This window comes from Nuphar pumila, chromosome 6 (genome assembly GCF_984573655.1).
Source record: "Nuphar pumila chromosome 6, dmNupPumi1.hap1.1, whole genome shotgun sequence".
Classification (NCBI taxonomy): domain Eukaryota; kingdom Viridiplantae; phylum Streptophyta; class Magnoliopsida; order Nymphaeales; family Nymphaeaceae; genus Nuphar; species Nuphar pumila.
In genome coordinates, this window is record NC_143254.1 from 16,249,641 (window position 1) to 16,274,485 (window position 24,845).

Genomic DNA, 24,845 nt, shown 5'->3' on the forward strand with positions numbered 1-24,845 from the left:
ATTAATCAAGACATTGTTAAATTTGTCATACCAAGCTTTAGGAGCTTGTTTAAGACCATATAATGCCTTTTTTAATTTTAAGACTTTTCCATTTAGATTCATACCAGGGGGAGGTTCCATATAAACCTCTTCGTTAAGGTCACCATTTAAGAATGCATTTTTCACATTAAGTTGAAAAATGTTCCATTTCTTAATAGAAGCAACTGCAATAAGAGCTCGAACACTAGTCATTCGAGCAACAGGGGCAAATGTTTCATCGTAATTTACCCCGTACTCTTGAGCAAATCCTTTTGCTACCAATCGGGCCTTATATCTTTCCAAAGACCCATCACTTTTGATTTTAACTTTAAAACCCCATCTATACCCGATGGGTTTCTTTCCTTTTTGGAAATCAACAACTTTCCATGTTTGCGCCCTTTTTAAGAGCATCTAGTTCAAGTTCCATAGCCTTAACCCAATGATTATATTGTTTAGCTTCATGGTAATGAATCGGTTCATGAAAGAAATGCAAAGCTACCAGACATGCCCTAAAATTTGGTGAAAAAGATTCATAGGATACAAATCTATTTGGTGCTCTAATTACACGACTTGACCTTCTTTGAGATGATTCTTCCATTGTGTTATTTTGAGAATATCTCTCAAGAGCACAAGGAGGATTTGCCTCTTCTCTTCTGGAATAAACTTAAATTTGCCTAGATACAGGTTCCTTTATATTTTATTGTCGTTCATTATCCAAATCATCTATATGTATTTCCTATTGTTCATTAATAGTTTCTTCAAAGCTATTATCACGAGGTAATAAATCAAACAAGAAAGAGTGATCTACCTTTTCATTTGATTTGTGTGAAAATCCATTTTCATCTTCCAAGAAAGTAACATCCTTTGAGATATACAATTTGTTATTTGTTATATCAAAGCACCTATAACCCTTTTGTTTTTCACCATACCCCAAAAATATACATTCAATCGCCCTTGGAGAAAGTTTATCATTTTTACGAGTTAAGACAAAACATTTACACCCAAAAATCCTTAGCCTTTGGTAATCAGGAGTCATGTTGTAAAGCTTTTCAAATGGAGAAAGATTCTTTAAAGAAGATGAGGGAGTTTGATTAATTAAATATACGGAAGTTAGAACCGCCTCAACCCAAAAAGATTTTGTGATGTTTTTCGAAATCAACAAGGTTCTAGTCGTTTCTATTATGTGCCTATGTTTTTTTCCGCAAGACCATTTTGTTGTGGGGTGTTTGGACAAGAACGTTGATGACAAATTTCATTTTCTTTTAAGTAATTTGAAATTCATTTGACGTAAATTTGCCTCCTGAGTCAGATCTAAGGATGGACAAGTTACTTAAGAATTGATTTTTTATCATTGCATGAAACTCTCTAAAAAATGAGAATACTTCTTATTTCTTACTTAGAAAATAGATCCATGTGAATCTAGTAAAATCATCAATAAATATAACATAATATAAAAAACCTCCTTTGGATACAACAATAGAAGGACCCCATACATCAGAATGTATTAATTCAAATGCCCTAGTGGAGACAAAATTTCTTTGAGGAAAAGGAATAGCTTTAGATTTTCCAAAGATACAATCTTTACAAGACATGTGACTGTTTTTACAAGAATTGCTCAAAAAAGGAAAGAGCGATATCTTTAGAAAATTAGGGTGACCAAGTCTCTTATGCCAAATATTAACACTTTTGGCATTTACAAAATGACTCGGTTGGGAGAGACAAAAAATCCATGTAGTAAAGATCACCCCTTATATGGCCGCGCCCAATCAACTTCTCTGACTGGAGATCCTGCACGGTGCAACCTTTGGGTGAGAAAGAGACTTGGCAACCGTGATCGGTAATTTGAGAAGCTGAAAGAAGATTTAAATTGATTTTTGGAACTCTTACTTTTGGTATAAAAAAACTTTGATTTAAATCAAATGTCCCAATACAATCAATTTTTAAAAATGTCCCATCAGCCGTTGATACATATGAAGGTATGGGGTCGGTAAACACATTTGATAAGATATTTTTATGAGATGTCATATGAAAGGATGCGCCAGAGTCAAGAATCCACATACCTGGGGGTGATGAAGAGCAGGCACCCGAGGTAGAGGTTGACAAATTTTTGAGAATGTGTTGGAGAACTTCTGAGATTTGATTGAGAGTTACTTTAATATCGCCTCCATCTTCTTTCCTTTTTGAAGCATTTTCTTCAACGGCGGTTCAACGGTGGCAACCTTAGCTTTAAGCTTGGGGCAAACAGGCTTAATGTGCCTCGGTTCATTGCAAAAATGTCATATGATCCCTCTTCGATTGTTTTTACCAAAATGAGGAGGTCTATATGGTTTAACATTATTTCCGGGCCTAGAAACAACCAACACATCATCATTCTTTATAGAAATGCCAAGATGAGTTTCGGCAAGAGCATCCTCAATAGGTAGAGCTTTGCTACGATGAAGAAGGGATGCCCGAACTTGTTCAAACTCCGGTCTAAGACCATGAAGAAATTGGAAAAAAATGCTCTTTTTCAATCTGTTATCTTCTTAGTTCAATATCTTCCGGAGCCACCCATTTTGGCTCAAGAAGAGTAAGCTCATCCCAAAGGGGAGTGAGAGCACTAAAGTAATCCCGGACACTCATGTCTCCTTGTTTGGTATATCTAATTTTTTCTTGGCAAAAAAATTGCCTAGCATGATCTTTTTGGGTATACATACCCTTAAGGAAGAACCATGCCTCATTGGCTCTTCTAAATTTCGCAATATTGACACAATTTTTAAGATCTACATTGTTCATGAACCATGCCAAAATTTTGGCATGGTTACTTTTCCAATCCTCTAATTTGGATTGGTGGTCTTTGATTGCCTTGATGCGTTCATCGCCATCTAAGGCTTTTTCAACTTCCCCTTCTATTTTAGTGAGTTTAAGAGAAGGTTCGGGAGTGGTCCCCATAACAAAACCCTAAAGCTTCTTACCTCTTAAGTGATTCTCCATAGCGGAATCCCACATAAGATAGTTGGATCCATTGAGCTTGAAGGAGAGCTCTACCTTTGATTCGGGCTCCATAGATGACAAGACAAGGTTCTTTCTTCAAATAAATTGAGAGGCACGCTTCCCAAATCTTTAATAAGAATGCAAGATCATCAACCTTGCTCTGATACCATGTAATGAAATGAGCGGAAGCACCAATAATGCGCAAATGATGAGAATCAAGGAACCAACAATACACGCACACAATGTGCAAGAGAGAATACAGGACAAGAAAAGCACAAGCACCCAATATGGGGTAAAAAGCTTATAAAAAGGCAAAAATACTTTATTGAAAGAGAGCAAGAGAGTGGCTAAAAAGCCTTACAAGGATGAGGGAGGAGCCCTCAATTTATAGAGGAGGGAGGACCCAAGGGACCACATAGAGGGGCTCCCTTCTAGCCATTGGGAGCCCCAAAGGGTCATATTTATGACCGTTTGGGGCCCCAACGACTAGAAGGTGGGACCCCCTATGTGGTCCAAATACATTAAATGAAAAAAAATAAGAATAAAAAAGAAAAAGTAAAAATAAAGAAAAAGAAAAAATATCTAAAAAGAAAATATACAGTGAAATTACCAAAATACCCCTTTCGGGTATTTTGGTTATACAGCATAAATATATACTTAAATATATACATTCGTATATATTTAAGTATATAATTTAACATGTGTACCACCATATGATATCATGGTTAAGAACCACCATATATTTTCCCATATATATATATATATATATATATATATATATATATATATATATATATATATATATATATATATATATATATAAAATAAGGAGTAGCTTTCTACCACAAATAATATATATAGTAGGGAGTATTTGCCTACCACAAAACAGCCTACCTGAAATGGACCACGCCCGACCATCGGATATTGCGCTGAAAGAGTCGTGAAAAGACTCTCGAGTGGCGGTTACTGACCACCACTATAACCTTCAGCAGAAAAAACAACGAGTGGGATGTGGGTCACATGGGCACGTGTCCACTCGTTCTCTCAAATGGGGGTAGGCAGCTACCCCTATATATATATATATATATATATATATATATATATATAGAGAGAGAGAGAGAGAGAGAGAGAGAGATAGTCACAAATATTGGTCTTGGCTATATATCGGCAACACAATTTCTCGTGATAATATAGGTTTAGTTGACAAATATCGGGAAAAACTTGGTGCTTAAAAAATTTAAAAATATAAAAATAGTAGAAATAAGTAAGAAAAATTACATGTTTAGATAATAAAATACACATATAATGAAAGAAATAAGTAAAAAAAATTAAAATCAAGAAGAAAAAGGTAACTCATAATATCGTGACATATATAAATTTCTGACATTTTCAAAATATCGTGATATTTTGCCTTTAATATCATTTTATGAATTTACAACTATATTATCGCTATATATAATTGAACCTTGCAATACAAGAAATTTTACTGCTACTTAATGATGCGTACATTGTATAAATGTGCTTTCCAGTAGAACTGTGCATAATGCAAAATATTTGTCTAACCATGTGAAGAATATTCTCTGTAGGTGATAACCATATGAGATAATTAAGTAAATGTCAGTGATGCCAAAGCTCATTTTGATTTTGACCAGCATGTTGACTTGTTTATGCATTGCTGCCCTTCGTGGATGTCCATTACATTTTTACAGACTTGCAGAAACATGATTTATCTTATGAGCATCATGTCAGCCTCAAGTGTCCTAGAAAAAACTTCTTAATAAATTTTTTATTTCCAATATTAATTTCCTTTTAGCTCCTTGCCTGGGGGTATGTTCAGTATATATGATTATTGATTGGAGGACTCCCTTAATAATATGTTAGTTCAGACATTTGTTACTTTTCCTGGTCAATCATGTATTCTTATTTCAGTGTGGATTCTCGTTAGTGTTGAAGGTTTAACTGTTTAGAGCTACAAAGCTGTTAGCTATTTCATCCGTATTTGTGTGGAGAAAAGATGTGTTATTCTGCTGCAGTTATGTGGAAAATTAGATAAAGTTTGATTTTTATTGTTGTGAAGGAGTACACTAATTGTTATATGCAGCATCTAGATTTGGTTGAATTTGTAAGAGTAAGATCTGTAACAAATGAATTGCTTCTGAGAGTATGTCCATTTCATGAGATCCATATTCTGCTTGTTTGAACCATATGGAGCTTTTACCTTTCACTCTTGGCTATATATCTTTTTCCCTTTTGATAGTCGAGCTGGGTTCTACCCTGAACGGAATTTGAAACCTAGACTCCTCAGTTAGGCTAGTGTAATTCTAACCAGTCTAGCTATCTTGTTGGACCCCTTCTCTTAAATAAGACCATATCCATAAGTTACAAATTGTGAACAATGGAGCCTTTGGTTTCTTACCAAAGTCATATTGTGATTTATGAGCAGATATCTTCTCATCTTGTGTATATGCTCTGAGGGCTGAGCTGTTCAAGGTTCTATAAGCAAGTTAAGAAATTTAGTAAGTCATGGTTATATTCTGTTTTCAGAAGCCAAAAAAATCTTGTTTACTATTATAAGTATAACAAGGCATGAGCTTAGAGAAAGTGTTTGAAATTTTTGTTCTTGCAAAATGATCAAAGGAATAACATGTGGTTATGTGATTCCATGAGTGCCAAGCACTTGATTTGCATCTATTGCATTAGGATATTTTTGAAATTCATTTGCATAGTTATTTAGTACTCGATCAATGTTTGAAAATGCATCTTCCATGAGGCCTTCTTTGTAATGAGATATGCAGAAACACAATACAAGGGCCTTAGGGGCTTCCAAGATCATAAACACAAAGTGCACATGCACAAGTCCACTATGGGATAATACAAAAGCCAACAATGGCTATAACAAGAGAACAAAATATAAAAAATAAAGGGCTTTATTGATGAAATGCTTAAACAAAAGCATTAAGAACAAAAGGGGGCAAACACTCCTATATATACACTTGAAGAGGCCATTGGGGAGCTCCCAATAGAGGCGTTGGGGGCCCCCAACGACTCTATGGTCTAGAGACCATGGAGCCCATGCTCTAATTCTAAAGTGTAAAAAATGTTCCTAATGAACAGTACCTATTACAAATGGGAAAATGACCAAAATGCCCCTGACTATAATAACAATTTACAGACATGTATATGTAGTACATATATATGTATGTATGCAACCTATTCTAACATTCTTGTATTACATATATATGTATGTATCTATGTCACAGGGACTCGGCAAACTGGGTGCCGCACCCGCATCGACGCGATGCGGGTGCGGCACCCGGTGCGGTCAACCTGACCCTGGGTGCATTGACCGCACCCAGGGTCATTTATGTCTAACTTTTGGACTATATATATATTATTTTTGCCGCACCCCTGCACCCAAGTTTTTTGAAAGTGCTGCACCCCCGCACCCGCACCCATGTGACATAGGTATGTATGTAACCTATTTTAACATTCTTGTTATGCCAGTTACTGTTTCTAAATTGGATCACTTTTGGTGGTTGTATTTTATCATGCTTAGAGTTTATTTTCTCTTTTGTTTCTTCTAATTAACTTGAAAATATTTGGAAGTAATTTATATTTGATGCACATGCTGCTGACCATGTAGCTCATACATCTTCATCTTCTGTTATGTTTTTATTCTAGGTTCTAAACACTTCCAAGGGTTTGGTAACTGTGGAGCTCTACAAGGAAGCATCTCCAGAAACTGTTGATAAATTCCTTGACTTGTGGTATATTTGATGAAGATAATTTGTCTTTTTAATTTCATATCAATTACTTTCTTATTTTTATGAATGTTGTGTCTTCTGAAGACATCTTCTTGTCCATTATATAATATATTCCATCCTCATACACTTGTACTGTGGAGAAACATTTTTACTTTAGAGTATCTTGCTAACATATATCAGCTGAAATATACAATGTTCTTCTCATTAGAACACATTGTGAAATCTCATCTGTTGTGCAATCTTATCTAATAGGAGTAAGGCAAACCTGTGACTTAGTTATTAGTCATGATACATCATTACATGTTTGTGCCTGCAAGGCTTCTCTGTCCTACTTGTGTTCTACCATCATGCCCTTGCTTCTTTTTCATCTCTGATGTGTACTGATCTGATCGTGTCAGATAATTTTAGAAAAGGTTCCTGTTCTCTGATTTGTCTTTTCAGATCCTGCTTCCTATTCTTTGATTGTGCTATTCACACGAATGGTGATTTATGCATAGCTATCCACAAGTTCACTGTAACCCATAGTAAACGATATTGGTCTTAGCAATAACTTGATGAGGGTTTTTTCTTGAGAGAATTGAAAAAGTGGTGTAACCTCGGGAATGTCCACGGGATATATTATTAGAAATTTAAACAATTAAAAACTGAATTTCTTCAAAAATATTATGATATTGTTAACTTATCCTTTTTAGTCTTATTATGACATTCTCCTTTTCTATGTTTGTCCAAAAACTTTTACTATGAGATTTTTTTACTAGGCTTTGATCTTGTTAATCAAGTTTTTTCTATTCTCTCTTTCTATAGTAGAAAGAAATGGATTTTCTTCACCAGTTATCAATATAATGAAGAGAGCGATCTGTGTTACATGGATACTTCATTTTCTCTGGGATCCATGTCACCCTGTTTTCCAGGTCTGGACTGCAAAACTTACCCTACAATATCCCACATCTTTACCCCTGTGGGATATTGTAGGGTAATTTTTCTTTAATCCATGTCAGGTTTTGAAGTTTTTTTTTCTTAGTGTCTTATCTAACAAATATTTTTTTTATTACACTTTTCTTCTGTTTGTGTAACCTGTTTCTCTTTTCTTTAATCCATTGATGTCTATGAAAATGTATTTCTTGGTGACAGACATGGCATATCCAATCCTGTTCTATGAAAGAGACAAATCACTCTGCTTATCAATAGTTAGGACATTGTGTCACAAGGACACTATTTTCAATACAGTATCCCATATCACCCCTTTTTGAGTATACCAACAAAAAGTGGCCTTAAATATCCTATGCCTCTATATTAGTGACATACAAAATATTTGGGTCAATTCAACCTGACTTTTACATTTTCTTTTCTTTTCTTAGAACTTTATCTAATAAAGAATCTCTTTGTTATTCCTTTCCAAAATCGTAACCTGTTTTCACTTTTTCTTTTCATTGATGTCTGTTACATATTGAACATGAAAACTTCAGTCTTATTCTATGGAGAGACAAAAATGACTGTGATTATCGGTCTCATGTACATGAGACGGTTGAAGATTAACCCCATGTACATGAGACAAGGGAAGCCACAACATAAAAGGAAAAGGACATTTATTTTTCTATTTTTAGGAAAGTGAACATGACAGTTTTCATCAGGTGGAGGGTGAAGGCAAGGAAGATCTTTGCTAGCCAGCTGGATGCATTCTTCTGCTAACATGTTTTACTTTTAACCTCGTAGGCTTCCTAGTCTTCTTGTCCATTATTACCAATCAATCAAGACTGTTCTTTTCCTTGGAGCACTTTTGGAAATGTATTGTTTCAGGCACAATGCAAAACACAGATGATCATTTCCTGGTTTTCCTCATTACTTCCACCCAGATTACAAAATCGCTAATTACATGGATATAGGTATAGGCACTGGTACAGATGGCAACATTTTTGAAGAAATAAATCCATGGCTCAAAAGGAGATATGCACAAATGAAAACTTGTGCATGTAAAGAAGCGTATAGCTAACTTAATCCAAGGGCAGCCTTTTTTGTTTGGTTGGTTGTCAAAAGTGAAATTTTAATAAGGCTATCATTTGGTAGGCTTATCCAGATGACTTGGCCAACATTGTTGGTTGCAGGTTTAGGTGTTGGTGTTAAGATTGTGTATTTGCAAGGTTTCATCGCTTAGACAACACCATCAAGATCTGGATCTCGACAGGGGATCCAATTGAGGCCCAAAATGGGTCTCACATAAGATAACTAGGGGTTTGGGTCCATTCAGACCCGACCCAACCAAAAACTCAACCTTATTGCATTAAGACTTGATGTGGATCCAAATTTGGGTCCAATCCAATCCTTATCCCTTGCAATTCACCTTAAAATAAGTTTTTTTGTGAGAATTTAGACCTCTAAGATCCAAATCCAAACCCGCACTCATATACTATATATATATATATATATATATATATATATATAAAGGATGATACATATACATATATGGTATATATGTATATGTATCTTCCTAATTATATATATAAAATATATATTTCTCTATTCTTAGTCGTAGGGGTAGTTTAGTCATTTCACTTATTTTTATGCATATTTCATTTGGAATATGATTGTAATTTTCCTTTTTTTATTTTTTGTGGTTTGCGCCACCTAGGGAAGCTCCCCAAAAGAGTCGTTGGGGAGCCCCCAACGGTCACAAATGTGACTGTTGGGGGATCCCAACGACTCCTTTGGGAGCCCCCTATGTGGCTCCTCTAAGGTGTTATAAATAGGGGTCTCCCCCTTGTATTTTGATCATTCTTGAGGGAGTTTTAGCTCCATTGTAAAAGGGTTTATATCCTATTATTCATAATAAAGAGATATTCTTTTAGCCTTTTGGCTTAACCCCTTTGTGGGTTTAGCACTTTATGTGTTTTTGGTTGCCCCTTAATGGGTTTGTGTATTTGCACCTTAAGTGTGCATTTATGAGTTCATTATCGAACCCTTTGTTTTCTAACAATATATATATATAGAGAGAGAGAGAGAGATAATAAGGTAGATTGAGTTGGGTTCAAATTAACCCAACCCAATCCACACCCCTCCCCCCTTTAGCCAAATGAAATGGGTCGGATCCAACCAAATTCATTCCAGATCCAAATAGGTCGACATCTCCTCTCTCCCCCTGTGGGGGAGTTCATCTTAAAAAGAATGCATCCTCCCGTCTCTTTGTCTCCCTCTCTCTACTAAACCCCCGCCCCGTCTCTCTGTCTCTCTCTCTTGGCTTACCCTATCTCCTTCTGCGTACTCTTCCCTCGTCGGGATCCTTCTCTCACCAGAAGCCGATTAGCGCAGGTAATCTCTTTGATCTCTCTCCTCTCCCTACAACTCTTCCCCCCCGCCACACACACCCTCTTTTCCTTTGCATCTGATCTCCCTCAAATCCTCTAGTCTCCCTTACAATTTAGTAGAGGGGTGGAGCATCGAGCTCCACCACCCTCCTCCCTGTTTCTCAATGGACCCAACCACTGGCCTAGTGCCACCGTGCCACCACTCCCTCTCCCTCCTTTCTTGTTCCTCATAGGAACCACTGAGCAGATCTCGGGTTGCTCTGCTCACGCCGGCCAGCTGTCGCCGACCCTGTTCACCACCATCGCAAGGTGGCCAGATGTCTGCCGACGCCACTGTCATTTTCCCCTTCAGTGTCGCCCTTGTCGTGCACTAGCGTCCTGCTCGACGTTGCTGCTATCAGACGACCCACCTTACTGTAGCACCGCCACCTTTGCTCCCTATTCCCTTGGCGGTTCCCTACAGACCGAGCCACCTGCACTTGGTCCCTCTTCTGTCAGGAAAATAGGGGTGTTGCCTGCGCCCCTTTCTCCTCTGTTGGCCGGAAGGCAGGCGCCTGCCACTTCCAGGCCGCACCTCCCTTGGTGCTCTTGGTTCCTCTGCATGCAAAGACCACCTCACCTACAACAACTCTCTATTGTCGCTTGCGGTTCTAGCTGGTAGGTGGGAGGACCACTGTGTGGGGTCGACCCCCCCCCCCCCAAGATCGGGCGGCTCGCGAACAAACGCTGCGAGGTGGACCCCATGGTTATTGCCATTAGTGCTATGTCACATAGGTGCGGGTACGGGTGCAGATGCAGCACTTTAAAAAACTTGGGTGCAGGGGTGTGTGGAGGATTATATATATATATATATATATATAAATTTTTTGTCAGTTTTAAGTTAACACTATGTGTATTTGTGTGCATTTATGTATTTATATATATAATATAGATAAAAATGAACTTGATTAGGGTGAAATGAATCTACTTTTGGATAAAAATGGACCTCAATGTGGTTGACTTCACCTAACACAAAGGAAGAGTTCGTGTGACATAGCATTAGCGTAGCGGAAGTGTGGTGGCTCTTGCTGCCATTGTCGCAATCGCCTTGTGGTTTGTGTACCACCTCAGGTGCGCCGAGTCCGACTCAGTTTCACCGAGCCAGCACGGCGGAATCTTGCTAGCCCTCCCTCGACCTGCCTTGACAGGCGCAGTCAGGCTGAGCTCGGCTAGCATCGAGCCCAACTCGGTCCGGTCAACTTGTTATAGGTTCGGGTTTGACCCCTGCGACACAATCATCGCTTATTCAGCTAATATAAGATTTTTTTACGCAGCATGATAAAATCCTTTTAGCGCACCACATTGGTACAACAGATGAGACACGCTTATCAAGGCATGAGCTTTTAAAAACCTATACTTGGAATCGTTAGCGATTTAGACCATATCCGAGGTAGGGAAAAATTGCACTTGATGTTGATAAAGAAACATTTCTAATATATATATATATATATATGCTTTTAACTCAAAGACACTATTTTGCGTATTCTTGTCCCATTTTAAATTATGTCATTTACTTTGTCGTTGCACTGTATTGTGAACAAGCTTCAACTTTATATAGTTTACTTAGTTCGATGTATAGTTTTATACACCGGGCCCTGCTTTACGCTATTTACTTTGTTGTCATGTTATAACGTTTACAGGCTCCTGTTTTATGCAATTTACTTAGCCCAATATATGGTTTTGTACACCGGGCCTCTCTTACTTTATTTACTTAGCCCGATGTATGGTTTCGTACATCGGGCCTTGCTTATACAATTTATTTAGCCCGATGTGTGGTTTCACACACTGGGCCTTGCTTTACGCTATTTACTTTGTCTTTGCTCTGTAATGTGAACATGCTTCTGCTTTAATATATATATATATATATATCCTATATACATATATAATTATATAAGGTACGCAGTTTTGTGTACTCCTGCTTACTTTAAATTATGTTAGTATGTATTTAAAGGCATAAATTTGTGCATGCTTGCTGTAACTCAATTTCAAAAAAATCTACATGTGAGGTTTGAAGCTCGCATGCCCCGATGTCTTAAAAAGCAAAACAAGTGTTTTGCGTTCGCATATTCGTAATGTCCAGCAATTTCATACATGGCTTATCCTAAGTATAAAGCATGGCTCTCATGCACACTTGTATCAATGTTGTCGCGTCCGTGCTTATCGGACAAATTCCCTTACGTTGAAGGGTTCTTCTAAACACCTTTCCAACCTGGTTCAAACTTTAAAATAAGTTGAGATTGACAGGACTCAAGAATTTGCAACTGAGTTTTACTCTTCGAACCAACATAACGAAAAGGCTTCGACTACGTAGCCTTTGGCGGTATGTACGTCAGGTCCTTCTTTTATGCATCCGGAATGACACTGATATTTCCTGGCCTATGGCGCAGGATATCGTGATTTTCAATGTTGCTTAAGTTCTTTCTGAGAAACCAATATCTCTCTCATCGTAGTAATACTATCAAACATGCACGACATGCTAGTACAATGATAAATAGACTGAAGGTTTATGATAACTTCATAGTGCGACAATGCACCATGTTAAAGGAAATCACATAAATGGAGATGAACACCTTAACAGGCAAGATGCTCGATTTGGTTTAATGCGTTATCAAATAAAATAAGACCTGACGTATACATTCATCCTTTGGTTCTATCAAGAGAAAGGATAAGAGGTACAAACTCTGATGGACAAGTTGTTAACAACTATGCTGCTCGAGTGGCAATGGCTCAGCGTCCTCAGTCATCATAGTTAGGAGACTCTTATACCAAATATTATCCTAGGTGGTAGATCTCATTGACTTCTGCAAACGTTCGGATGTATCCTTCGATTACAAGTGGCCTCCAGGGAATTATCTCTCGGTCATTAGACCGTCCTCTTTAGTGCAGATTTACCTAGTCGTTCAAGGTATCAAAATACATGAAATAATAAACCCTTGAACGATCTTAATTGTTTTTACGTATTGTTCTGTGAGTACCCGTAGGTCGAAACAAGATTATCATGTTGATTTTACTTCTGAAACTGCATGTAAAATGTATTAATGCATATGTTAGTCTGATATTGATGCACCTAGCAGGCTTTCATGAGTTTGACCCGTTTTATCGGATACAGGTGACAATTAGGATGATGTTGCAGGTGATGGCGCGATGACGCGATGATATCAAGAATCTACTCTCTTTGTTGTTTGGCTCCTGAGCACATTTTGTAATTTTGTATAAAAGTTCCTTTGTAATAACTCTTTCTATATAAAATCTTGTTGTTTTGATTTTACATGGTTTCGAACGAATGTATGGAGATACGAACCTAAAGTATTAAAAAGGAAGTTTGCCTGTAAGCCGCCTAAGGTCCGTCGACTTGTTCCTTTCAAATATTATTTTCCCCTGAACTATCATTTTTAACTTTGAAAAATGATTGATTGGAAGGTTTCAAAATTTTCTTAAAATTTTATAAGTTCAGGATTTTGGAGCGTTCAATTATGTCATAATTGGACTTAGGCAATAAGTCAAACAAAAAGGCATACTCAAATTCTTTCTTAGGTTTTTCAAGATCAAATCCCTTTTTTTGTCAAGAAATGTAATATTTCTAGATACATAAAGCTTATCATTTTTTGAATCATAACATGGATAGCTTTTTTTTATTATCGGTATATCCAATAAACATGCATTCAATAGTTTTAGGGGAGAGTTTGTTGTATTTTTCAAGAAGCACAAAACATTTACATCAAAAAATTCTTAATCTTTTCAAATCGGGAGTTGTCTTAATAAAGTATTTTAATTGGAGATTTGTTTTCTAAAATTTGAGAAAGCATTCTATTTATTAAATAGACCGCGTTGAGAGTGGCTTTGGCCCAAAACCTTATTAGAACTTCCTTTGAAATAAGTAAAGTCCTAGCAGTTTTAATAATGTGGTGATGTTTTCTTTCCGGCAATTTTCTTTTTTTGAGGAGTCATAGGACATGATTTTTTATGCAAAATACTATGGGTTTTTAGTTAAGATTGACATTCATTTGAAAGAAACTCTCCCCCAGAGTCAGAGCGGAAGATTTTAATATTTGTTTTAAATTAATTTTTAACAAAATTGTGAATCTTTAAAACATAAAAAAACTTCGGATTTGTGTCTAAGGAAGTAAATCCAAGTATGTCTACTAAAATCATCTATGAATGTTGCATAATATGAATAAACCACCTTTTGACATAACGAGAGCGGGACTCCATATATCCAAATGCACCAATTCAAAATTTTCATTAGTCAAAGAAGTTCTAGATCCAAAAGGTACCATTTTTATTTTTCCAAGTATACAATCTTTACACACATATTCTTTTTCATTATAAAATTTTTCCAAAAATGGAAAGAGAGAGTTTGGATATACTTGGATGTCCTAATCAATTTCATGTAAATAACTAAAAAGACTATAGGCATTATGTTTTTAAAAAATGGAAAATTGTATGCTTTCAGAAATGTGTCTTTTTTGGAAAATAAAAGATTTTTTTACTTTAAAAATCCTAAGGAAATAACTGAGTATTCCTTCTTGCTAAATCTAATTCCAAATTTTGATGATGATTGTGAGTATGATCTTAGTAAAGATCATGAGCCTAGAAATGTTTGGTAAATGAAGACTAATCTCATAATAATGAAAATAGAGAAGAGCAATCCCATAAGGATGAAGATTGTTTACAATACTCTAGGCGTAGGGACCTTAAACAACCATGTGCATTGGAAAAATATTCCAACATTGAAAGTCAGTCCAAAATATCAACAAGGAGGTCATCTAGAATCTCAAAATCACCTAGAAAATTTGTGTCCTATGACTCCTCGTCAAAGTATAAAGCATACATTGTTTTAATTCATTCATACGTAGAATCTTCTACCTATGCTCAAGCCAGAGAACATCCTCAATGGGTAGAAGTCATGATAGGAGAACTAGAAGCCTTAGAAGGAGCCAAGACTTAGACTATTCAAGACATCCTACGTGGAAAGAAGCCCATAGGTTATAGATGGATATTTAAGGTAAAGACCCAGAGTGGTGAAACTCTTGAACAATACAAAGCCAGATTAGTTTTAGATGCAACTTTTCTTGAAGGTATTTTTAAAAGAGATTTTTCGATAAAAACTATCAGTGCAAACCGTGCATCAAATCTTAAATTAACCGGTTCACACTAGTGGTAAAGTCTAAGTCGAACTCAGAAAACTTGTTTAGAACTTTGTACTCCACACAGAACAATTTTTATTGCCTTGAATAAAATGTAAAGAAAATTGATAACCCTATTACAGATGTAATAACCGCAATGTTTACATTTAAAGTTTTTAGTATTTTAGGCATAAAATGGGCGAATCTGGGCACAGATCCAAGTTTAAGATCCAGAACCCATATTATACGAGATAAACCTATTTAAATATTAAAATATGTAAATACGAAAATAAATAAAATAAATATATAGGAGGGGTTTCGAATCCAATTATGAACCCATATTTTTTCTTTAAATAAGACCCGGATCCAACATGTGGTTGGACCCCGAGTGCGGGTCGTGGGTCGGACTCGGACCCGGCCCACACACTGTAAAGAAGAAAAAAAAAATACAAAGGGGGGGGGGGGGGGTGCCCGATAAGAGGACCGCCCGATAAAAATGAAGAGGGAGGAAACCCTCTTCCCCGATAAGCCGCAGGTTAGGGTTCTTTTGAACCCTAACATTTTTGAAAATGGGGAAGGGGGAAGCCGCAGCCGCCGGGAGGCTATGCTTCCCTTCCTTTTCGGGGGGCCATCCACCTACAAAGGGAGGACCTCGAACCCTTCCTTCTCTCTCTCGCTGTCCCATTCTCTCTCTCACTCTCTTCTACCTCTCTAAACCTCGAATCACCCTCCGATCTCGGGCTGCAGCTCGAGGCCTTGCAGTGAAGAGCCGACCTCGCCGGTGGTGGTGCTGTCCAGGCCGACCGACCCCACTCGTGGATGCCGCAACACCCTCGCCGGATAATGGTAGGTTTTCTGTGATTATTTTCTTTTCAGGTTAATCATGGGTTGGTGGAGTGTGGGTTGTCTACAACCCAAATCGATAGGGTTTGTTTAGGATTGTTATCGTAAAGGGGGTTATTGGTTTCACATTTCTGTAAAAAGGGAATTTCAATTTCGGCTACGGTGAAAATCCAAATAAGTGATGGGGTATTCGTGTAATAAAACGAGGGGCTTTGAATGTTGATGGAATTTTGCTGAGTTCGGTTATGGGCTTCTCGAATCCCTAATAACCTATGAATTTTCTGGGTTGTTCAAAGGACAACCTTCGATTCCTGCCGACTGGGGCATTGTTGGGTACACTGTTGGTACCAGAACAATATGACAACCTGAGTGTGTGTCGGATATATGAAATTCTATTAATTAGTGGGTGTGATTCCATATTAAATTGATAGTGTTGAATCGTCGTTTTTGTTTTGTTTGTTGGTTTTGTTTAGTTGACTGTTACCCTATCTGGATATGGACGATTGGTATGCCTGTTAACAGTTTAGGATTTGATAGGTTGATACGGTTTGCCTATGTGACTAAAAGTATCATAGGTAGCCTGTTGCCAACGCTGCTTTCATATCACTTGACAATTACTAAAAAATCGGATTACCTGTGATTTCACTGTCTGTGAGCAAATCTGGTTATCTGTTGATGACTGTTATCAGACCTGGATACATGTTAATCTCATATATCAGACTCTGCTTATCTTTTAAGATAATTCTGGTTCTGCTTACACCTTATGCTAACATACTCTATCTTCCAATCCATAAAGATTAAGGTAGGGTTTCACAGGTTACTATTAAGGATTGTTTAACACCACCATTAAGGTTTCTAATTTGTGAATAACTTGTGGTATAAATACAATTATTATAACTGAATATAGTATACAGATTCTCACACACATAGATCCGTATTTAACTAGGTCACACACAACTTACACAATTAAATACGGGACTAACTCTAGTATGGGGATTAGGTGCTGCTTGGTTCTTCGTGCACTCTGTTATCAACTGAAGGGTTGTAGTTTCGACTTCATAAGGATCTGATATTTGAATGCAAAATACTTGAAATCTCACGAATCAGTTCTGTGCATATTTTTGAAGATCTCATGAATTGTTTTTTTTCTTTATTATATGAAATGTTGAGGTGAGGCATGCCTAGGACCTGTGCACATTAATTTGGTTAACTTATGTTAGGTGGATATTGCAATATGTTGTTGTTCAATAGGCTGTAGCATATGAAGAGTAGCCTTAACTGAGCAGCTTATTATTTTGAAGAAAACTACTTGTAATGGATACCTATACATTGTTTGCTTTACCCCAATTTTATGCTCATGGCAAATTTGGAAGCTGAATTGTGATAACCAACAGGCCCAATTACTGTAGCTGGACTGTTACCTAATCAATCCAAAACCCCTTGTACCTGTTGGAGGAAAATGTTAAGACTTAATTCTTGCACATGTTTGATTCAAAATTGATAGGCCTAGATAGGCTGGGTGAGTTGTTTCAGCAGTACTCCATTAGTTGTTGTGTATATGTACCATGCTCAATCATCTAAAAGGGACTATACTCATTATATTGGAACATAACACAAAATGGATTGGATGAACTATAACTAGTGTCATTCGGGAAACCCAGTCTAATGGGCAATATGGGTTGAATACCCGGTACGGGTACTAGACTATTAGCTTGTATGCTATGGCAATAAAACTGATGAAAAACTTAATATTAAAGGTTATGCGCCCGACTGGTTTAAAGGTACCGGGGCCTTGTTGCTTGACGGTTTAAGGTACCGAAACATTATGAATAATGATCAAAACACTGGTAAGAAACTTAAATCTAATTTCTGTGCTTGACTGGTTTAAAGGCACCGGAGCACTTTGAGTGGGCTTAAGCAATCAATATGGAAAAAGGGTTTGGATGGTTTATTCACCTTGGTAAATAAACTAAGGATGGGAATTCTACTGCCGTGGTAGTAGAAGGAAGTTGGGGAAATGCCCTGTACTTCGGGAAATAAATTTAAATAAAAAGAGTAACCCACTCAGTTTCAGGCTTACCTTGGAGAGGGTAGGTGGTACAAAACTCTGGGGACATGTGTTTAGTTTCGAGCGTAAAGCAACTCGTTGGTCCCAGTCCTAAGAGTCGGGGGACCCGGACTACCAAATGTGTCCTAGGTGGTAGTTCTATGTTCTTCTGCAGAAGTTAGGGATGCATCCTGTTTTGGTTTTGGCCTTTGGGAGTTTCTCTCGGTCACTGGCCGCTCCCTTGGGATTTCAGTCACAGTTAGAATGTTCGGGTTAATAAAACAACTTTGAATAATATACCCCGAACGTTCTCTTCTGTGATGGTTGCCTTGGCCCGTGTGTACCCGCGGGATAAGAAAAGATAAACATTAACTAGAATAGTTAGGTATCACTGTGTTGGAGTCATTAAAGAGACAACTGTTTACTTTTTCATCATGCTTTATATTCGGTGCTTATGATAAAACCACATCCTAAACTGTGCGTATATTAGTTAATTGATTTCATATTATGGACGTTATATAGATGTTATTCATGTTAGTGTAAGTTCTGCTTTAATTGCTTAATACCTTGTTTAATTGTTGTAGTTGAGTAAAATGCTTTTTGTGCTTAAGTATAAACTGTTACATAATCTACCTTTCTCTTCAGATATATGTCTATTATTGCTATTGCATTAAATTCCTTATGTGTTTATGTTTAGACTGTAATTCAAACACGACACCCACATCACACTTGACACATGATCTACTTGCAAGAATAATTACAGTTTTCCTACTTAGACGTGGTAGTCTAATTCCTATAATTTCTATTATTTTCAGAAGAAGAGTAGTTTTATGAGCGATGCGGGATGAGGCGCTGACCGAGACTTGATCTATTTGTTCCCTTGCAGTTCTGCTTTCTTTCAGATTGAGATTTTTGTTTTGAGACTCACAATGTGAAAACTCTGATGTTGGATTTTATTATTATTGAAGTGGAAATAAATGGTGTGGTTTGCTTTTACCTTCCTGTATCGTTCTGAAATGCTTAACCCGAGAATTATTAGTTGTTTCCGCTTTTAAAAAAAAAAAAAATTGGGTTAAATTTCGGGGCGTTACAACACTAGTGGTAAAGTCTAAGTCGAACTCAGAAAACTTGTTTAGAACTTTGTACTCCACACAGAACAATTTTTATTGCCTTGAATAAAATGTAAAGAAAATTGATAACCCTATTACAGAGGTTTGAATAAAAATAAAATTATTACAACCCAATAAATTAAATGGCCGGAGGCCCTAAAAAAATAAAATAACGAAAAGTAAAAATTTGCAGCGCTCTTTCCCTCGCAATCTAGCTTCTTTTGTCCGCACGTGCACGGCCCTCGTTATCGCGTTCTAGTCAACAAACTTGTACCCACATGCAAACCACAAAACAAACGACACAACTAGACTACCTACTCTAGTCAATGTTAGTTACCCGAAGTAACACTTAAATAAAAAATCTAGATATATCTAATTCTAAAGAAAAGGAAAATCTAGACTAACAAAAGAATTAAATTTAACTAGCTTATATCTATAACTAGATTGCTGAAAAGGAATCCTAACCAACTAGATTGCCGTGCCCCTTTAAAGACTAATACGCAATTCAATGATCATATTGGCACGGCAAGTCTGTTGACCAAACTGGTCTGGCAATTAAGCTGGTATGGTAGCATGCTAGAACAGGGCTGCTCCAACACGAGTTTGATCCCAGATTGGAACTGCAGACGCTGGCAAAAAAATTAGCAAATTTGCTAACAGATCTGATTAGATCGGACTGGCAGACCGAAAATGTATATAAAAGAAGATGCAGATTCAGCATTCTGTTCAAGTTAACTCGGCTGGCGGCGAGCTGGTTTTAAAAAAATATTTTGCAAACCAAATTTGCACTACTGCTGCTGGCCGAATAGGTCAGCACAAGAATATCACGCTGGTCTGGCCCAAAAATCAGCATATTGAATCTGCTGCGCTACTGTAGCTCAGCTACTAGATCCAGCCTAGTTTTTAAAAAGAGCGCAAACTTGATCTGCGTGATCGCTGGCCGAATAGGCTGATCTGCGCTGGGCTAACCAGATCGCAGATCAGCTTATTGTCTAATAGCCGGATCTGACCAGATTCGATCTGGTCAGATCAGGTGGGCCGAATAGGCAGTTCGGATGGCTCGGTAAATCAAATGATCTGCACTTCAGCGTTGGTTGGGCTGGGCCTGGTCTGGGCTGATCAAGGACTGATTAGGCCAGATCAGGATTTGATCAACACTGTCCGTTCAGACCTAACAGATGTGCTGCGTCAGATCTGTCGCAGATCTGATCAGCAAATCTGATTTGATCTGTGTATTCCTTTTCAACAATAATAATACTAAAAAAAACTAATTATGATGCTGAAAATAATAAAATCAAAAGGAACGAATCTATGCCACGAACTATGCTAAATAAAAAGTTAAAGAGAAGGGGGAGAAGAAGCGCACCTGGGATTCGCCTCCGATGGATTAGGGAGAACAGAGCGGCCTTTCCTCCGCTAGCACACGTCACACAACACCTCCAATGGAAAAAAAGAAAGCTCCCAGCCGGCGAGGAAAAGGAAGAGCAAGGAAGAACAAAAGGAGAGGAGAAAGAAGAAAAGGAGGAGAGAGAGAGAGGGGCGTGAACTCCATTGAGGGAAAGACAACCCTCTCCTTTCTAAACATGATATTTATAATGTTAAGTCAGGGTTAGAGGGTGTTTTACCAATTTTTCTAAAAAAGTTTCTTGATTTTCAATAATTTTACAAAACCTATTCTTCAAAAATTATTTTCTAAAAGCTTGTTAATGAAAACTAAACTTTTCTAAAAAACTCAAGTGGGTCCAAACTTGTTTATTATTTTTTTCTGTAATTTTGAACAAAAGCTACCTTGCAGGACAATGCACAAATATTAGTTAAACATGGGTTTTTAATGCTAATTTTGCATAAAATCATGCATACAAAATGTATAAAATTATGCATGATAAGTTGTCATGGGCTATTCTCAAGAATATGACATAGATTATGAAGAAACCTTTGCTCAAATTGCTTGGATGACCATTCTTAGGACTTTAGTAGCCTTAGCCTCTGTTAAAAAATGGCCTATATAACAGATGGATATCAAAAATATATTTTTTAATGAAAACCTAGTTAAAGAAGTGTATATGGAAGCTCCACCTGGTGTAACTATTCCTAAGAGAAAAGTTTTTCGTTTGGACAAAGCTCTCTATGGTCTTAAACAAGCACCGAAAGCCTGGTATGATAGGTTTAGTCGGGTCATGCTTGATATTGGATTTTGATCTTGTTTGTTTGACACTACATTATTGTTAAGTTGTCTGATGCATGTATTATCATTCTTCTTCTCTATGTGGATGGCATGATCATCACTGAAGAAGATAAATAGGGATTTGAAAATATTAAAAAGTTTCTCAAAAATTATTTTGAAATGACTGATTTAGGATTTTTAAAATACTTTCTAGGGATTGAAGTTGTTTATTCTCTTAAAGGTTATCTATTGTCTCGGTCTAAGTTTGCCTTTGATGTTGTTTAGAGGTTTGGTATCACATATGACAAGAAAGTTTATACTCTAGAGACTGTCAATGCAAAAATGAGAATTGAAGATGGGGATCTACTTGCAGATCCTACGCCCTACGGACAACTAATCGAAGCTCTTTCTTATTTCTCAATCACTAAACTTAATATAACACATGTTGTACACACAGTTAGTCAATTTCAACACGCTCCAACTTTTGTTCATATGGGAGTTGTTTCACATATTATTAGATATATTAAGTATTTTATTCATCAAGGTCTTGTCTTATCTGCTTTATCTATCTTGGATTTAACTGTCTATATTGATGCTAACTGGGGAGGTGATCTTAATAACAAATACTCAACCACAGGTTTTTGTGTTTTTTTACGTAAATCTCTAATTTTATGGCAATGCAAGAAGCAACACAAGATTTTTTTCCTCGACTGAAATTGAATACCAGGCCATGCTACAACAACGATGGAGGTAGTGTGACTTGAAGATTTTTGGTCAACATAGGAGTTCAAATATAAGGAGTTTTACGATTGTGCTTTGACAACAAAAAATTCATCTACATTGCCTGCAACTGGACCTTTCACGAGCGCACCAAACACATCAAGATGGATTGTCTCTATGTTCGAGAGGAGAATCTGAATGACATTATTGATCTACCATATGTTACATCTGAACACTAGTTGACAAACTTCTTCACCAAACCTCTCGCATCTCTTCGTTTTCACTTTCTCTTAGGCAAACTTTCAATTATCGTACCATAAGTTTGAGAGAAAGTGTTGAAATGTATATATATATATATATAACATATGTATATATCATATATATGTATACATATATATTATGTATATATGTTTATTTATTATAAATAATCCTTTTTTTATTTTTCTTCTTTTTGGTCTAGTGAACTCAAGTTGACTAGAGGGCTTAGAGTCGTTGGAGCTAGTCTAACGACTATAAGTATAGTTGTTGGACTAGCTCCAACGGCTCTATGAGCCTCCCATGATGTATATAAAAGGGGATGACTCCCCTATTTGTCTTCTATGCATTCTTGCATTCCCTTATCAATAAATTATTAATATTTTATCTCTTGTGTAACCCTTGTGTGGGTTTTGTGAGAATACCCCTTTGCGGGTTTTATCTGTGGACTCCTTTGTGAGTTTTCCTTTGTTGATTATCCACTTGTGTATTCATGTGGTGGACTTTGGTGGTGATGTTTGAATATCACCATTTCATTACAGATATGACCCATGGGCACATTTAATACCAGATGTGCTTATGAAAATGCCAAATGCCTTGTGCATAAATTATGAAGTGTTTAGGATGCATGAGGAAGCAAGTAGGAAGTAACAATTAAAAAAAAGGGTGTAGATAAGACGTATTCTTTATTTAAATGCATCACTAAGAGAACGTTTGTGTTGTGGCCTTCCCTAGGAAAGAGCGCCTCTTTCGTAAGAGGAGTGAAGCAAACATATGTTTGGGGAAGATGTGGTGAGGCTCGCATAATAAATGTGAAAAAACCATCTTGCCTGTTGAAATGGGTTCACACTTTCCCCCATGGGGAAGCACTTTCCCTCTTGGGCATCCCTTTCAAGGGAAAGTAGCTTGCCTTGAGTGGGAGTGTGACAATGGTCCTTAGGCCTTTTTCCAAAAAAAACATACATATGCAGGTTTGACAAAAACCAAATAATTTTTAGAAAGGAAAACAGTTTTTTTTACATGAAAAGCGCATTTCAACATTGACAAGTTCAATTTCGTCTTGGGGGAAGCCAGCTTTCTGAAAAGTTTCAGAAGTGTGAAAGAAGCATGTGGTTTCATGCATTCAAAGTGAGCTTTCAAGGTTTTTTTCAAAGCTTGTAGTCAACTATAGTCACTTATCATTATGCATAGCAGCATAGGAGCAAATCCTTCCAAGTCTAACGATGGATGGAAAGGACTCTGTTACTTTTGTCGCCACAAATTCTGTAGTGCATTCTGGTTTTTGTCTCCAACTTTGTCAGTGGTGCAAGTCTGCACTTTTCATTTCACCTCACTTTGGCGATTTATCATGATTCAGATATTATGTCCCTTATTGGTGGTAAACAGTTCATCATGTTGATTGCTACCGCACATCGATTTATTATATAACTGTTTTTACACAACAACTACGCCTTCATCCCAAAACAATTGGGATCGGCGATATGAACCAAAAAAGAAAATCATTCTGGGTCTTCCACATGAATCCTTCTCCTCCAATCATTTCTATCCAATGCCATGTCCTCGGTGAGGTTCAAAGCATTCATATCCTTTCCTATCATCTCCATCCAAGTCTTCTTAGGCCTACCCCGACCTCTTTTAACTAATATATTTTTTCATTTCTCCATCCTTCTAATTGGAGCATCATTAGGCCTTCGCCGAATATGTCCAAACCACCGTAAACGATTCTCTCTCATCTTATTTTCAATGGATGCAACGCTTACCTTCTTACGTATCTCCTCGTTTCGAATCTTATCTTTTATCGTATTTTCACACATCCATCTAAGCATAGGCATCTCAGCTACACTCATTTTTTGAATATGATGTCTCTTGGCAGCCCAACATTCCGTACCATATAGTAAAGCGGGCCTAATTGTCGTTCTATAAAACTTTCCCTTCAACCGCAATGGCATTCTACGATCGCACAACACTCCAGTTGCACTTTTTCATTTCATCCACCCAACCTTTATCCTATGATTTACATCTCCATCAATTTCTCCATACTTTTGAATGATAGATCCCAAATATTTGAAACAGTCATCCACCGGTATTTCTTGCTCACCAAGCTTCACTACTCCTATCACTACTTCGTTGCTTACTAAACCGACATTCCATATATTCTGTCTTATTCTTACTCAACTTAAAACCTCTTGCTTCCAATGTATGTCTCCATAATTCTAACTTAGCATTAACCCCAACTCTAGACTCATCAATCAAAATAATATGATCAGCAAACAACATACACCACGGCACATTTTCTTGAATTGTTTTTGTTATTATAATATTACAATTTGAATTGTTTTTACTATTTAAATAAACATATAGTTTGTTGCTTAGAAATGGTACTTTTTAATAAACTATGTGAGACTTTTTTCTCTTTTCTTTTCAATGTCAGTCAACATGTTTTGAAACATTTGGAATCACAAAGTGTTTCCTATACCATAACTGCTAA

General features: G+C 37.1%; 1 protein-coding gene across 3 annotated transcripts in view; it reads left to right on the plus strand.

The window, feature by feature from the left end:
- Window positions 1-24,845, plus strand: part of LOC149834103 (peptidyl-prolyl cis-trans isomerase CYP21-4-like) — a 50,507-nt gene that overhangs the window by 10,733 nt on the left and 14,929 nt on the right. For all 3 annotated transcript variants that reach the window (XM_090009966.1, XM_090009967.1, XM_090009968.1), the window contains one exon: window positions 6,673-6,758. In XM_090009966.1, coding sequence (XP_089866092.1) covers window positions 6,673-6,758 — 86 coding nt within the window. The remainder of the gene's footprint in view (window positions 1-6,672; window positions 6,759-24,845) is intronic.